General features: G+C 48.9%; 1 protein-coding gene across 1 annotated transcript; it reads right to left on the bottom strand.

Annotated features, from left to right (window-relative positions):
• Positions 1–2,853: 2,853 nt before the first annotated feature.
• Positions 2,854–10,972, bottom strand: LOC102940188 (chymotrypsin-like elastase family member 2A). Its single transcript, XM_007067740.4, has 7 exons — positions 10,833–10,972; positions 10,451–10,539; positions 8,528–8,625; positions 7,069–7,197; positions 3,990–4,126; positions 3,456–3,601; positions 2,854–3,018 (listed from the first exon to the last, which is right to left on the bottom strand). Exons 1-7 carry the CDS (start codon positions 10,873–10,875, stop codon positions 2,854–2,856), a joined length of 807 nt encoding a protein of 268 aa, XP_007067802.2. The 5' UTR covers positions 10,876–10,972.
• Between the last annotated feature and the right edge of the window lie 5,251 nt (positions 10,973–16,223).

The raw sequence follows: 16,223 nt of genomic DNA on the forward strand, positions 1-16,223 counted from the left end.
CCTGTCATCAGTTTCTTAATGTATTAGGCTTAGACTTGCATATTTTTGCTTTATTTTGCTTGGTGACTTACTTTGTTCTGTCTGTTATTGCTTGGAACCACTTAAATCCTACTCTGTATACTTAATAACATTACTTTTGTTTACTAATGAACCCAGAGTACGTGATTAATACCTGGAGGAGCAAACAGCTGTGCACATCTCTCTATGAGCGTTATAGAAGGCGGACAAGTTTTCAGTTTACCCTGTATAAGCTTTATACAGAGTAAAACGGATTTATTTGAGGTTTGGCTCCCATGGGGAACTGGGTGTTGGAGAGGTAACCTGCTGAGCTGTTTTTGGTTAAAGTCTGCAGCTTTGGGGGTCTGTGTTGCAGCAGGCTAGCGTGTCTGGCTCAACAAGGCAGGGTTCTGGAGTCTCAAGCTGGCAGGGAAAATGGGCTCAGATGTAATTTCAGCACATCAGGTGACAGGCCCAAGGGGATCTCGGTTATTGACCCCATCACAACTGATTTTAAGCTCTGATTGAGTATTTAAAATAACAAAGAGGTTCTTATTTAGCTCTAGTCTTTGAACAGTGGGGAGAAACAGGCTAAACCAGTTTGGGGAGAGCCCTTGGAAACGGTTTGCAGTCTTCTGGCTTAGATATCTGTCTCCACCCCTCTTACTTTCTCAGGACTCTGGCATTCATGCTCCTGGCTTAGCGAGGTTCTTTCAACTGAGTGTGACTCCCTCATTTAGGACAGGTTAAGCACAGTCCCGCTTCCCTGTATTCCTACAATTATTACAACATTGGTAATCATATTTCACTACCCCTGCATTCAGTATTAAGGTGATTAGTAACCCAACACCAGCCAAAGTTGATCACTTTGACACCGCTCTGTCTGCTGAATATCTAAGCAGAGCAGGAGCAAACTGTATTTACATAAACACAACCAAAGTCTCTCCCCCTCCAAGCTAGCTGCCAGGGGAGCATTCATTCAAACCCTGCTTACAAATATGGAACCTTTCATCCATCTGGCTTTGAGTCGGAACTTTTCCCAGGCCATAGCTCATCCTGATTCTTGCTCACGTGTGCAGGACTGAACTGACCAATTGTCTGGCTTCGGTTTTGCTCCTTTCTGGAGCATCAGAGCTTCTTTGTTAGGATCATTTGACTACAGGCAATGGGAATGTAGGTGGCCCTCAGTCCTTCCAGGCTGTTTCTAATGGGTAGTTCCTGGCTCTGAAAGCTCAAGGCAGAGAGGGTGAATTTATGGCCTTTCACTAACTCTTTCCAAATCGGTTAAATTTTATAGTGGTAGAAAAATGAACACTGGCTTGTGTTTCTCCTCTGCAGGTGCACATGGAACTCCTGTTGCTATGAGATTTATGGGCTGCTGGGAAGAGATAAGCATCATGGGCTCCATTCCCCTTAAAAAGGTTAAACTGTATCATCAGAAATTATCCTCAGTCTTAAAACGCCTAACTGATATTTCAAAGTGGCTTTCAGGTGGTTCCTTGTTCTATGGCATGCAATTCAGCCAGTAGCCGCTCCAGGAACACTTCCAACGGTTGGCCATAACACAACGAGTAAAGGCATCAAATCACTGAAAGGGGAAGTGCTGGGAGCTCTGCATTGCGTATTTTGGGTTCCCATCAAGAGCATTGCGAGGTTCTTGGGATTTATAGTTCTTATCATTCCCCCATGCTCAGGTGTGAGGCAAAGGGAGAGTTGGCAGCTGGAGCCTAGTACAGGAATGTGGCGTTAGAAGGGAGTGTGGGGACACCAGGGTGACAACACACATTCCTCATGTCAACCACTGTGAAAGGAGATGGCTCTGGGTGAGTCCCAACCACCATTCTTGTGTCGTGCTTCATATTCCACTTCCATTCACCTTGGGTTTTATCTAATGGAAGAAAATGCTCCATTGCATAACGCCCTGCCACCGTGTCATATGCTTCCATCCTAAACCCTCCCTTTCCCCGAAGCACAGGCTACGCATGTCTGTTGCAAACAAACGTTGGTTATTTATTATATACAGATTCTTTCAGCACCTCAGATTGGAATTTCATGATTACAACTTTTTTTCAAGCAGCAAAATAGCTTCCCTTCCGCCAGCACAGGGTTAGTCTGTTGTCCACGGCTCTTCAGGTTAGTTGTTTGCCATAACCTGCAGAAAGTGTAAAACAAAATGGGGAGGGAGCAATCAGACCAGAAAACAAAGGAAATCTGTGAACAGGGACATCCAGACTCTCCAAATTGTCCCTTTAAATACATAAACCAGTCCTACAACCCTCTCTCTTCCTAAGGATTTAAGACAGGTGATTTGGCTTCTGTGTCATCCTTTACAATAAGGGTTCATTTATAGTTAATAAATATTTGATAAGAACATTATAGCCATGAGCAGTATGTGTTACTGATTATCATAATAATAGATGATAGATAATTAAGTTGTTGGACATCAATTAACATTTATTAAAATTCTACAAATATAGCCTTAATATAAAATTGTGACAGATTTATTCCAAAATGTCTGAACTTTGGTTAGAAATGAAGATCATTTGGATAGTTGCATTCAACAGAAAGACACCTCACCTTCGCTGCAGGAACTAATTCCCTAGAAACAAGACAACATTCTCTTTTGTTGTGTTAAGGGATTGTCTACGTGGTGACGTTATAATGGAATAAGTTAGGGGGTGAATTTAAAGTGCACTAGCTATTACGGGGTATCCACATTGGAAGCTGCTGCTGGCCTATGTACCCAAATGGACAAACCCTCGGTCTTGAACTGTTTAGGGGGTATTTTGTTTTGTTTTACCCCGAATGACCATTTAGAAGTTCACAGCAGAGTTTATTATTGCTCAGCAGCAGACACTAGACCCTTACCGTAGCGATCCAGTTGTTGAAAGCCGACACCCGAGTAAAGACGGAGGGTTTGCGGTAATAATTACAGCCTAGTGAGGAGCCAAAGCTGACTATACCATGCACTTCCCACTTGCCGTCAGCACCTCTGCAGTTCAGTGGGCCACCAGAGTCCCCCTGCAAGGAAGGAGAGGCACAGTCATTGAACTCCAGATTGGAAAAATCCACGTCTTTCTATGGTGCATGAGAAGAGAAGTCACTGACAGGGGTCTCGTATAATTGGAGATGGGACATGGGAGAAAGGCAGGAGTGTGAATGAAATGAATATAGGTTCTGTCTTATGAGAAGGCTCCCAGCTGCCATGTTCAGGTCCAACACGTAGGGGGAGTTTGGATCCAGGGGTTTGGGGTGGATCCCTCTTGTAGGTGGGGGTATAGAAATGTGTTTATTAAATAGTCCTTCAACACGTTAATTGCTATCAACCTCTACGAAGGGGTTTCAAAGCCCAGCTAGAATGGGTAGGTCCTAGTACCCTGCCTCATCTTCGGAGTCCCTTCCAATAATGGAAAACTCTCTAAAGCCATGCCCATAAATGCCAAGTTCTCCGGACTCACGTTGCAGCTGGAGATCACCCCGTCGCCGCCTGCGCAGACCATGGTGCGTTTCACTGTGCTACCCCACCAGCTAGGCAGGGAACAGGTGGCGTAATCCACCACAGCCAATGGCCCTTGCTGCAGTTTATTTGGGAAAGGACCATTTGCTGGAAGGGAAGAGAAACAAGGGAGTAGCATTAGCTCCTGGCAGTCAAGAAACAGCAAAATAACGTATCCAGGTACAAGAGTCAACAGGGATTCCAAGCACAGAGGGGTTGCAGAATCCAGTCCTTAGCGCATCCCTCCTTCAGAAAAGTGTCTGAACTAGATGGATAATCCTCATCCATTTTAACAATGGCTCTCTGTCTATATCGCATGGGAAATCAGCTGGGGGCCGAGCACTTTAACATTCACATATCAACACCCTACTGGCGGTAGCGTCAGCAAACAGGCCAAGGAATGAATAGGCCAGGATCCCTTATTCCAGTCAATCCCAATGGAGATGTTAACACAGACGGACTTAGTGTTACCACTGAGAACTGTATTAACACTTACTGTACAGCCTTCCCCATCCAGTTACGTAGCAGATGAAGCCAGGGGCCAGGAGACTGTTTGCCGGAGGGAGGCAGGCCGGCTGGATTTGATTGCTCAGAGCAACGCTCTGGGAGAGTTTGATCAAAGCGATGTCGTTGCTGTGTTCAGAAGCCGGGGTTGAGGAGGGAGCGTGCACAGAGGGAGAGTGGAAGAAAACACAGACCCATTAACATGTAGCATTTATAGAGTGCTCCGCCTATTCGAAAGAGGGGGCCCTGCCTTTAGCGGGAGGAGGAGGGAAGGAACGTCCTCAGGCCATGGCAGAGGGGTCCCACCCCTTGGTATTGCCCGTAACACACACAAACACATGCCTCAGTGCCCATAGGCCCTGGTGGAGCACCTTGATTTTCCTTCCCCATGGCCCAAAAGCCGTGTGGAAATCCAGGCACCAGCATCTGCAGCTCCTCTGCCCACATAGGGCTCAGTTTGAGAGGCTTGGCCTGTCTCTGTCAAGCTTTGGCGTAAACTCAGCCTGTGACTATGAGAGCTTCTGGAGAATACATGGAGAGCCTCCTGGAGCCTCAGGTTTATCAAGGTTCCCTGATTTAAAGCACTCGTTTCTATTCAACTCCCTGTGGTGGGTGGGCGTCTCCCTAGAGAGGTGCCCATGCTGTTACCGACTCATCCTTCTACTCAGAGACTCCCAGAAACTGGCCTTTCAGCCAGAGGCTTCCTCATCAGCCTGGGGCAGGTGCTGTGTCGGGGCCGGGGGAGTGAGACTGTGGGTTGAAGAGGCATACCCGCTCCTCCTCCAGTCAGTGCTGCCTGTACTCCATCTCAAACTCACGCCTTAATGCCCCCCGGCCCTGTTGGGGCACCAGGCCTTGTGTGAGGTAAGTGAGGCCTGTGAGGTCTTTATGTTTCAGTTCATTCCCGAGTCAGCATCCAAACATACAAGGGCTCGTCTGTTGTGCGTGAGCACCAATGATTCCAGGATAGTTATTTGTATTTCTTTTTAACACTAGGGGTTTGCCAAATCCCTTCCCTTCCCATCACCCTCACAGCAGGGCAGTGTGCTGTGCCTTTCCTCTCCAGACGGGGCAGCATCTAAGTAATTTTTCAAGCCTTCCCGAGCCTCAGTAAACATCATGATATTGTGCCCTGTAACTGCTAGACTGAGGTGTAATAAACCAGTGGAATCTAAAAGTGTCGGCTGCAGTTGGACATAGTCCGGCTCTGTTTAATGGTGTTCAGCCCTACATTTGGCAGATAACATAATGTAGCAAGTTTCTTAACTGCTTGGTGTTCAGGCCTCTAAGGGAGGCGGCTTGACCCTGGGCAGTTATCATAAGAGCACAATGCCATTCTATTAATCCCTGGTACGCCCACACTTGAATACTGCGTGCAGTTCTGGTCACCCCATCTCAAAACAGATATAGTAGAATTGGAAAAGGCACAGAAGGTCAATACAGAAGGGGTATGGAACAGCTTCTGTATGAGGAGAGATTAAGAAGGCTGGGACTTTTCAGCTTGGAAAAGAAGCGACGAAGAGGGGATATGACTGAGGTCTGTGAAATCATGACTGGTGTGGAGAATGTGTTATTTACTCCTTCATGTAACACAAGAACCAGGGCTCATTAATAGGCAGCAAGTTTAAAACAAACATAAGGAAATACTTCTTCATACAACACAGTCAGGGGATGTTGTGAAGGTCAAAACTATAATGGGGTTCAAAAAACAACCAGATAAGTTCCTGGAGGACAGGTCCATCGATGGCTATTAGCTAAGATGGTCAGGGATGCAGCCCTGTGCTCTGGGTGTCCCTAAGCCTCTGACTGTCACTCGATGATTGCCCTGTTCTGTTCATTCCCCCTGAGGCATCTGGCATTGGCCACTATCAGAAGACAAGATATTAGACTAGATGGACCATTGGTCTGAGGCAGTATGGCCATTCTGACGTCCTAGTTCTTGTACTACTGCCTTGGGGAGCTGGGCTTGGCCACATACTTGGGGATGAAACGTGTAGAAAGTTGGAAACGGAGCTGATCCACGGAGCTAAAGCACTAGGGCTTCAGCAGAACCAAGGAGTCCTTCAGCAACGTCTCCTCCATCCGAGTTACTAATACTACTTTACATACATTAATTGAACCTCTCCACACACCTGTCTGGTGAGAGCTCCCCTCACCCACTGCTAAGCTGCAGGAGACACTGTTGGGTCGAGCAAGGCAGCTGTTAAGCAATGCACAGGTGTGCCGCGGAGCAGTTTAGAGGCGTTGAATTGAATTCAGTTGCAACAGCTGGAATCTGACTAGGACACTGGGGTTAATTCACTTGGACTCTTACAGAAACTGCTGTGGACTCTTCAATAGCCACAAGTGGTCAGCAGCTCAGGTGACTGTGTCCAGAAAGTTTCTGAGACAGTGGAGGCTGAAGGCATCACTTAATTATTAGGGAGGTGGCTCCTGCACTGGCATCTGTCTCTCTGTGGGTCATGGGCATCTGATCGCTGAGCCAGACACGCCATCCTCCATAATGGGACAAGGGTTTGAACTGGGGAAAGGGTTCACCACTCCCCACATCCAGTCTCCTGGTATTTTGGAATAATCAGTATGAGCCTATGCCGGTGTTCCCCAAACTTTTTACCTCGCATCCCCCCCCCTTACTCCAGTCTGCACCCCCTCTCCCCCAGGCTGGAAACAGGGCCACAGCTCTGGGTGGGGGGGATGCGGACGGGGTAAGGGAGCCAAAGCTGGAGGCCTGAGCGGGGCTGGGGCCGGGAGCGGAGCCTCAGCTGAGGGCCTAGGATGACTGCCGGGGCCCCAGGTGTGGGGCTGGGAGTGGGGCCCTGGGCACGGGGCCAACAGTTGGGGCCGGGGCCAGGAGAGGAGCTGGGTGGCGGTCCCTCCCCACCCCTTATGGGGGGGGGCTGGCCCAGGCCCCAGCTGCGCCCCTCCCCAGAATGGGCCTTCACCCACAGTTTGGGGACCTCTGGCCTATGCTGTAACAACTGGCTCCAGATTTGGAGCTGACCACGGTGCAGGGGTGTTTGGTTTGGGGCCCTATCTCTCATACTTTGTACCAATAGCTTCTATCAACTTACCCGTCTGCGACATTGTCTGCGTTCCAGCCTTCATGGACAATGATTTTTTGTGGCCTGATGGCAGTCGATCCTTCTTCAGCAGCAGTTAGGTCAAATTTGCCAAGAAACACTAGATAGGTCTGAAAAGAGCTGGGGAGGAAAAGGAACAGGGAGACACGCTTAGCTGTGTAACTTCTGGCTTGCTGCGCAGTCACACGCCTCTTTGGGAAGGGCGGCCAAATGCAGCCTAGGGGTCTCCAGTGGGAACCCTCTGAGAACTGCAGGGGCCAGCATGCATTGATCTACATTACCAGCCGTTGGTTTAGGACGGAGCATTGCATGCTGGAACCTCTAGTCACTAGAGGCTGCGTCTCCACATGCTCCTCTGCCTCCTGCCAAGATTCCCGCTAAACGTGGGCCCCAGCTGATCTTCGAGCTTGAGGCTGCCATTTCCTGGCACATCTGAGCAATTCTGAAGGCCTCTCTGGTAGTGTGACCATGTCTATTACGAAAGCATCTCCACGGGTACAGAGGTGTGTGGAAGAGTATTGTGCACCCTGGCAATCTGACCTCACACACAGCCCGCCCGGGAGGGCCCATATCTGCTCTGACGATGCTTTCCGTGACTGGAGTGGTAGTAACCAGCCGCAGTGCATGTGTGTACGGGAAACAGGCCTGTACTGCGGTGCTGGGTAGGGCAGCTGGCCTTGACTGAGGTATTTAAGGTGATGAAGTCAAAGCTGACCACGCCCCTCATTTTTACAGCACCCCATAATCTGAGAACAAGAAGCTCTCACTGAAATTGATGGCAGGTGACTTTAAACCCAAAGGGACGATTTCCTCATGGAAGTGGGTGTGCTAGTTAACCTATGGAACTCACTGCTACATGTGCTTGTAACGAGAACACAGCTGATTTTAAAAAGGGCTGGATAATTTAATAACTAATATGTATTGTTATACATGCAAAAATAAAGTCCACAGTGCAGGGCATGGCACAGGCAGGGGACGAGGAAGAAAGTTTTCCCCTTCCAGTGACTCATCAGGTAGGGGCCACTGCCAGAGACATGCTCTAGATGTCGTTACCTTTTTGGTGGGGGAGACACTGTTGGGTCGAGCAAGGCAGCTGTTAAGAAATGCACAGCGGTGCCACGGAGCAATTTAGAGGCGTTGAATTGAATTCAGTTGCCATAGCTGGAATTTGGCTCGGACACTGGGGTTAATTCACTTGTACTCTTACAGAAACTGCTGTGGACTCTTCAATAGCCACAAGTGGTCAGCAGCTCAGGTGAATGTGTCTGAAAGTTTCGGAGATAGTGGAGGCTGAAGGAATCACTTAACTACTGGGGAGGTGGCTCCTGCACTGGCATCTGTCCCTTTTGTTATTAATATGCACTGGCTTTTTCTTTCTCGCAGAGCACTGACAGCTTTCTGCACGTTGACTTAAAAGAAATGATTGTCCAGGCTTCGGCAGCTAACGTACCTGATGCAGTGAGCAGCTGTCAGGACCCAGTTGGGTGCAATGAGGGTTCCCCCACAGTTGTGATACCAGCCACCATTGGCACCGAGTGCCACGGAGACCTAGGAACGATACGGTAAGAATGCTACTCACGGATCGACCTCTCCTTCTGTTGGGAAGGTGAAAAGCTGAGCACCCAGGTGCTCCGTGTCTAGATCACTCTCTTGTGAAAAGGCTTTTTTCCAATGTTTCATTCACTGTTGCTTTCCCAAAGCTATTTACTAAGCACGGGCCAAACAGAGGGTTGTATTTGCTACAGAAGAAATGGATTCATGAAAGACCTCTTTGTCACTCCATGCAGAAATAGGTCCCTGTAAGTCGTTTGGGGCTTTTGTTTTTTAAATATTTCACTGGGTTTAGTGGGCCTGTGGCCTGATCATGGAAATGGAATCTAGGGAAATAGGGATCCGGGAACTCCCGCGTTGTCGGTTTTGTTCTGCCTTTGACTCATTGTGTGACCATGGGTAGGCTGCTCCGCTTCTCTGCCACAGTTGCCCAAATATGCCATGGGGATTGTATCAACGGTACAGGGGTGTCATTTATTAACCTTTCAACAGGTGAAGAGCAAAATAAGTGCAATTTTTAAAATGTATTCTAGGAGTTAAATAGTCCCTATTTTGAGACACCAGTTACTTGCCGAGCATGGCTCTGCAGACCTAGCAAAATATAATGACATCGGTCTCTTATTCCTCCAGAGCTTTCATCCTGATGGATCTGAGCAGGCTTTGACACTTAGCTGACCTGTCAGCTGTAGACAGGAATCGCTTCGCTCCCCAGTTAGTTCCTGAAAAGAGCACAATAACGCTGCACAACCATCTGGGATGTTGTGATTAATAGTAGTCATTAATTGGTAACTCGTCTTTAGCACACTCCGTACGAGGAGCTCCAGCATTAGCAAATGAATCCCGACATGCGCCCTTGGGAGTAGGATCAGAAACGGAGGTGCCGTGTCCCAAAATAGCATGTCAGGATCATTTCCCAGCATGCTCCTTGTTTGCTATTTATTGACAAGCTTATCAAAGGGCTCACCACATGGCTCTGGGTGCAAAGAGAGCCCTTTCCCATACATATTGAAGCCAGGGAGAGTTCCTCCTCCTCACTGATTTCAATGGGAGCTGGATTGGGTGCTAAGTGACTTGCTTAAGGGCAGGCAGTGAGTCTGTGGCAGAGCTGGGGATAGAACTCAGTTCTCACATCTCTTCCTTCACCTTAAGCACAAGGCCAGTTGGCCTTGTAGTGTGTCCCATTCAGAATACAGCCACGATACACCTACACGGTCTCTCCTTTTGTTGCTTCTGTAGGCTCAGCTCACGCACCCACCAGGGGTCCTTAAGTTGCATTCCCCATTCTACCCCCTAAGCTCCTTGTGTGCTGCCCTCATGTCAGTGACATGTGTAAACAGTTAAATGTTTATTATTTGTTAAATTATCTCTTTTCTTTCCATGTGGGAGCAAAGTCCTTCAGGGAATCAAAACCTTCTGCTCCATTGGGATGCAGGGCAGGGCTGAGATCTGGGGCGTGTTGTTACACTGGAAGGGGTCAATGGCTGCCATCAACCACTTCGCTGATCTATGTCTATTATTATAGACCCAGCTATAGCTGCTGGGTCTGCTAACCAGATGCCGGGGGCTCCAGGTGTCCTCTACTTTTCTGCCTTCTCGTTTTCCAATTTTCACTAAACTCAGTAGGGCTCTGACCACTGATGCCTAGAACGTTCCCTGGCAGTTTGGAATTGATCGGATACCGTGTTCAAAAGTTATCGCATATCAGACAGGGAAATGCCATCAACGCGCGTGCAGGCTGAGCAAAGCAAGGCCCAACGTAATGGGAAGGCAACATGGCTCAAGGTATCCTGGACTGGGCTAAGGAAACCCGGGAATCACTAACCTGCCAGGGCCAGCTGAATGGTCTTGCATCTTCTCCTCCAACCACTCTGTTCAAGAGAGGTGGGTAGGCGGGATTCCCACAACTGAGGGCTGCAAGAGACACAAGATGAGGTCTGCTTTAGAAATCAGAACAGACCAAGCCACCAACCAAAACTGACCTGATCTTTGTGTAACACATGTTTGAACTTAGGGGACCGATCTGGCGCCCTTTCTATCACTACAGACATTTCTAAGCCATAGTCTATTCTGACCCTTACACTGCACCCATTACTCTGATATCTCAGCACCTCCCGGCTGCTGGTCAGTGTCAGGACCACAGGATCAAGCTCGAAGTCTGCAGTTGGTAAAACAGATGAAAACCTACGTCTAGGCGGGATACATACCCCCAGCGGCCAGCGTCAGGGTAGCGAACAGGATACGGATCATGGTGCCCTGTAGCTGTGTCAGGAGAAGTGCATCTTCTGAGCCCTCTTATATGGCTGTGCGGCTTATCTCTTGGAGGTACAGCCTGGAGCAGGGGGCGTGTGGCTCAGTCACCAGTGAGAATTTTCACACCCATGGGACATTTTCCTGTGTGTGCACGTGCTAAAAAAAGATGGACCTTGAGATGCTGGCTTCAGCTCTGCCTTGGGTGCAAAGTGCTGCGTGAGCTGGATTTTGTTTGTTGCAGCTGTTTGCTCTCCCACTACCTTGAGTCCTGGTCACAATTATGTGGATGGAAGGGAAAATTACCTGAATTTGGGGTGGGGGGGGGGGTAAATCTCCGCCCCAGCAATTCATGGGGAACCCCTAGTCCACAAAGTCCTCCAGGAGCCTCTGGTGTTGCAGTGGAAGGATGGGACTTTAGGGTAAAGCCACCAGGGCCTGGGTTTGAGGGTTAGGTAAGGCGGGGGAGGCATGGGTGAGGAAGGACTTTGGCCGTGTGGCCAAAGGGGCAAAGGCGTGGGAAGGGCCTGCATTGAAGGGACTGGCATTGTCATATTATTAGACCCTTATCTAAGTTGCCTTTTTTCAGGTGGTGAGATGGGGAGAACAGTGGGCACTTGGAAGCAATAATTAGAGCTCCCCAGCCCCAAAAATATGAAGACCCAAAAACAATTCCCCTCCCCTACTGCCACCTTCTCTTTCAGCCCCAAAGTAATTGGGAAGCTAGAAACTGTATGTAAGAACTTTTTCACAGCCCTAGTAAAGCCCTTCCTGCTGGAAACTCACCAAGCTGCTGCGTATGGGTCCTACCAAACTTTTCCTTCCAAAATCCATCTTTGGTTGTTTTCCAAACATTTCCCAGATAATGATGGTTTAGGATATTAAATGGGGCTAGTTCTGACAATCACACCTCGGGTTTCCCCATCATTTACTCGCTTCTGTTGCATTGGCGGAGATGGTTCTTGAGAGGTGGTAAAAAGCATTTAAGTCCTTTGGGGGCAGGAAGCCGGGCTCCTCCAGACCTGCCAGTATAGTGCCTATCACACTGTTGGTGCTAGATACATTATGTGGCTTTCTTACTGTTATCTGTATGGTGAAACTGCCCATTAATTGATCGGTTCTTGGGGCATCTTTCTATCTACAGTACTCATTATCCTGTGTCACTGTAGTATCTGAGCACCTCACACTCTGTAATGTATTATCCTCACGTGAAGTGCCATTGACCCCAGCTTTAATATGGGGAACCCAGGCACAGAGAAGCTATGTGACATGCCCAAGGACGCCAGTGGCAGAGTGGGGAATAGACACTGGGTCTCCTGATCCCTACACCATGGCTATAATCAGATCAACCCTCCTCTCACGGCAGATGTCAATACGTTTAGGTTTCCAGTCCGGCTCAAGTAAAGAAACTTGTAGCATTAGATTGTCTGAGCTACTTGAGTCCTGTCTGTTACCCCAGCATGTGATCTCAACTCCCATTAAACTTAACCACAGCCCCATCTCCACAATACAACCTGAACTCCTGTCCTGAGACCTTTGGATCTGCAGAAGTTGTTGTTCATTACCTTGCCGTTCTTCCTTGCCTTGATGACAGAACTCTGCAAAGCACCCGGGGTGGCTCAGATTTGAGATGAGTTTGGTCTCAGTATCAATCCACAGCAGAGGAATATTTGAACGAAGAGCAAAACCCACTTCAGAGTTTGGAGCCAATAATCCATGTGCTCTGGGAACACCCAGCACGCTGGCAGAGAACTGGTGGCAAATAGCTGTGTGTGCCACAGGACTTGGGCTGTTTTTAACCAGTTTGCTCAATTCCCCAGTGTCACGGGCACTTTAATTTAGAAAGGCCAATTGACTTATACAGAGAGCTGGGGACGGTTTGGGGGCGAGGTGTGTGTGTATGTGGGAGTGTGAGAGAGAGCGAGAGTGTGAATATTTTACAGTATTTCCCTTCTACAATGTAGGTTGTGTAGTGAACCTAAAAGTCACCAGGAGGCACGGTTTGGCGCACATGGATTGGGTGCTGCCCCTTAATTTCTGGGGCCCTCTGCTCTAGCTCTGTGAAGCCCTTTGATCTGTCTTAGTCTCTCTGCTGTGCATGCGCATTCATCCCCAAAGCACAGACCAGCGAGCCCGCTCTGTGCTCCCCGGGAAGTAGGGAAGTGTTAACCCCATTTTGCCAAGAGGAGAATGGCGAGGTGGCTCATGAGAGATAACGGTGAATGGGTTAGAACTCAGCAATGCCTGGCTTCCAGCCCTGGGCACTGTCAAAGTTTGACTCAGACTCACAATTTATCAGACCACTCTGTTGTATTAGCAAAGCTGCTCTGCTAATACATTTAGAAGTGAGCCCCCCGAGTGGGGCTTGTGTCTCTTAATTTATACAGTTTTTTGGAGAACAAGTTACAGAGAAGTTACAGACAAAAGAAGAAAAAAGATTTTAGTCACCACCCTTCGAGATCCCTGAGACCAGTCACGTATCTTCAATTCCCTGCCACCCTTAACAATCTCCTTTAACAGCTTCCAGTTAACTTAACTAATTGTCCTTCACATCTTCCATTCTGATGCCTGCTTCTTAGACGTGCTGGCTCTACCTTAATTGCTTCTCCATTCAAAAGCTAACTGTCCCTACGTGTGCTCCCTCAGATACTTTGTAACATGTTTTGGCATGCCCTCTCATATACAATGTATCCAGCATGTCCCCTTATACAACGTTATACTTATACAATGTTATACTTCCACAATCCCCCCTTTTGGTCAAGGCTACGCCCATGACCAATGACTTACTGGATTCCATACATCAATCGTTCTTTTTCATTACTTTCACTGGTGACATTTAACAACATTAGATTAGCACTCTGGTTAGGGGTAACCTGATGGATGGTGTGTCCCCCAAGTGTCATTTTCCTTCCATGTCCTTTTAAGTGGATAGGGTTCTCCAGCAAGCTCTGAGGAATTCAAAGGGATTGCCATGGTGGGGATACTAGCTTGTGAGTGAGCTGGGATGTGGCTGCAGACCCAGCAATTAGAAATATTCAGGATCTGGGCTATCTGCACCTGTTGTTGGATGAAAGAATTGTCACTGTCACTCTGGATTCCCCAGACACTCAGGACACAGTAGCTGAGGATTAAGCTTCTCAAAGGACACATGTTGGAAGCAGGACCCTTTCTGGTTCCGACAACCCCTTTCGAGGGAACCGCAGTCACGGTTTTACGTCCACCAGGCAGCAGGCGCTAGGCTCACTACTGCTTCTTGTTTGTTGGGTCCTGCTGTCTGCTTACCCTCTGCTTCTGGCAACCCTTACGAGAGCGCAGATTGTAAGGTATTGCAGGCTGTTCCTCTTTGTCTTCTGGGGTTGAAGCTGGTTCTGCGTGGTCTTGCAGAGGTGCTTGGTCCCCTTGAGGTGGCGCTGGCTTACACTGTGAGGCGTGGATCCATGCAGCGATGCCGGATAATTTCACGGCTGTCTGGGTGGTGAGCGGTACCTGGTATGGACCCTTCCACCGGGGTTCCAGGCGTGCTTCTGAAGGTGGTGCCGCAGGTAGACCCAATCACCGGGCTCAAGAGTGTGACAGGCAGCAGAGGTGGGTTCCGTCGGCCACGCTGCTCGCACTGCGAATGGAAGGAGCTCACAGCTTGCATTAACCCTTTGCAGTACTGGAGGAGCGTGCTGTGAGTTAGGTTTAGGTCTGGGGCTGGGGTAATAGTAGCCATTGTTCGCATAGGGCGTCCCCTGATGATTTCAAATGGACTCAATTTGTGTCTCTGGGATGGGGATGACCGAATTTCCATAAGGGCCAGTGGTAAAGCAGCTGGCCAGTTTAACCCTGTGGAACTACAGATTTTTGCCAGCTTATTTTTAAGCCCACCATTTCGCCTTTCAACTGCCCCTGCACTCTGTGGGTGGTAAGGGCAGTGCAACAGGTGGGTGACATGTAATACCTGGTTTAGATGTTGAACAATTTTTCCAGTAAAATGTGTTCCCCGGTCACTAGACAAAGTGGCAGGAATTCCCTTGGTAGGGATAATGTGGTTTAACAGACATTTTGCAACGGACAATGAATCAGCTTTGCGACAGGGAAAGGCTTCAATCCAACCCGAAAACAGACATATTATAACTAAAATGAATTCATATTTCTGACACTTTGGCATTTGTACAAAATCAAGTTGCCAGTGTAGGAAAGGTGCTTGAGGCAAACCCCGGAACCCTTGTGTTACTTTTACAGATTTGCCTACATTGTGGCTTTGACAAGTAACACAAGCGGCACAGTGGCGGGTTGCAAAGGAGCTGAAATGGGGAGCCCACCACCCCACCTTACTCATAGCAGAGACCATCCCCTCCTTGCCGACATGCGAAACACCATGTAGCAGGGCAGCTAGAGACGGGTAGAGTGAGAGGGGGGCTACAAAGGTACCGGTGGGCGATCGCCAAAGGGAATCAGAATGCAAAGAGCAACCCAAAGCACTCCAGGAGTCTTTCTCTGTTTCTGGGGCAGAATCCTGGAGCTGAGCGAGATGAGACAGGGATGGTGGCGTTACAGAGACAGAGAGGGGACCAAGAAACGCTTCTGATGAAGGTTTTATAGTGGCGGCATGTTTTGCAGCAGTATCAGCAAGTGCATTACCTTTTGCCACCTCGGTGTCTGCCGCTGAGTGGCCAGTACACTTAACAATTGCCAAGGCAGACGGTAGTAAAACTGCATACAGGAGGGCGGCAATGTAGGGGCCATTCTTGATAGGGGTACCAGTAGAGGTAAGAAAACCTCGAGCCTGCCAGAGGGTGCCAAAGTCATGCACAACCCCAAAGGCATACCGAGAATCAGTAAAAATAGTGGCAGAGAGCCCCTCGGCTAGAAAGCAGGCATGGGTTAGAGCAATCAGTTCAGCCACCTGGGCAGAGGTCACAGAGGGTAAGGGCGCAGCTTCTGTGGTCTCAGAGAGAGAGACCACAGCGTACCCTGCAAGAAGGTGGCCTTGGTCATTTCTATAACAGGACCCATCAGTGAATAATACCAGGTCAGAGTTAGGGAGAGGTACATCTGAAAGGTCGGGGCGCGGGACAGTGATAGCGGAGACAGTTGCAAGGCAGTCATGGGGTTCACCATCACTAGGTAAGGGAAGGAGGGTAGCAGGGTTTAAACAGGAGCAGCGCTTAATAGTGATATGTGAGGCTGAAAGCAGCAAAAGTTCATACCTAGTGAGGCGAGCAGAGGAGAGGTGAGCAGTGTTGCGTTGCAGAAGGAGAGTTTCCACAGAATGGGGAACCATGAGAGTGAGAGGAGAGCGGAGGACAAGGGACTCAGACATCTCGACCAGGTGCGCTGCAGCAGCTACAGCGCGTAGGCAA

Source organism: Chelonia mydas, chromosome 18 (assembly GCF_015237465.2).
Source record: "Chelonia mydas isolate rCheMyd1 chromosome 18, rCheMyd1.pri.v2, whole genome shotgun sequence".
Lineage (NCBI taxonomy): Eukaryota > Metazoa > Chordata > Testudines > Cheloniidae > Chelonia > Chelonia mydas.

Coding starts and splice junctions, on each gene's coding strand:
- LOC102940188 (XM_007067740.4), bottom strand. CDS start 10,875: ATGATCCGTATCCTGTTCGCTACCCTGACGCTGGCCGCTGGGG. Junction 10,540..10,832: donor CCTGACGCTGGCCGCTGGGG/GTATGTATCCCG, acceptor TGTCTCTTGCAG/CCCTCAGTTGTGGGAATCCC. Junction 4,127..7,068: donor GCAGACAATGTCGCAGACGG/GTAAGTTGATAG, acceptor TTCTGAACACAG/CAACGACATCGCTTTGATCA.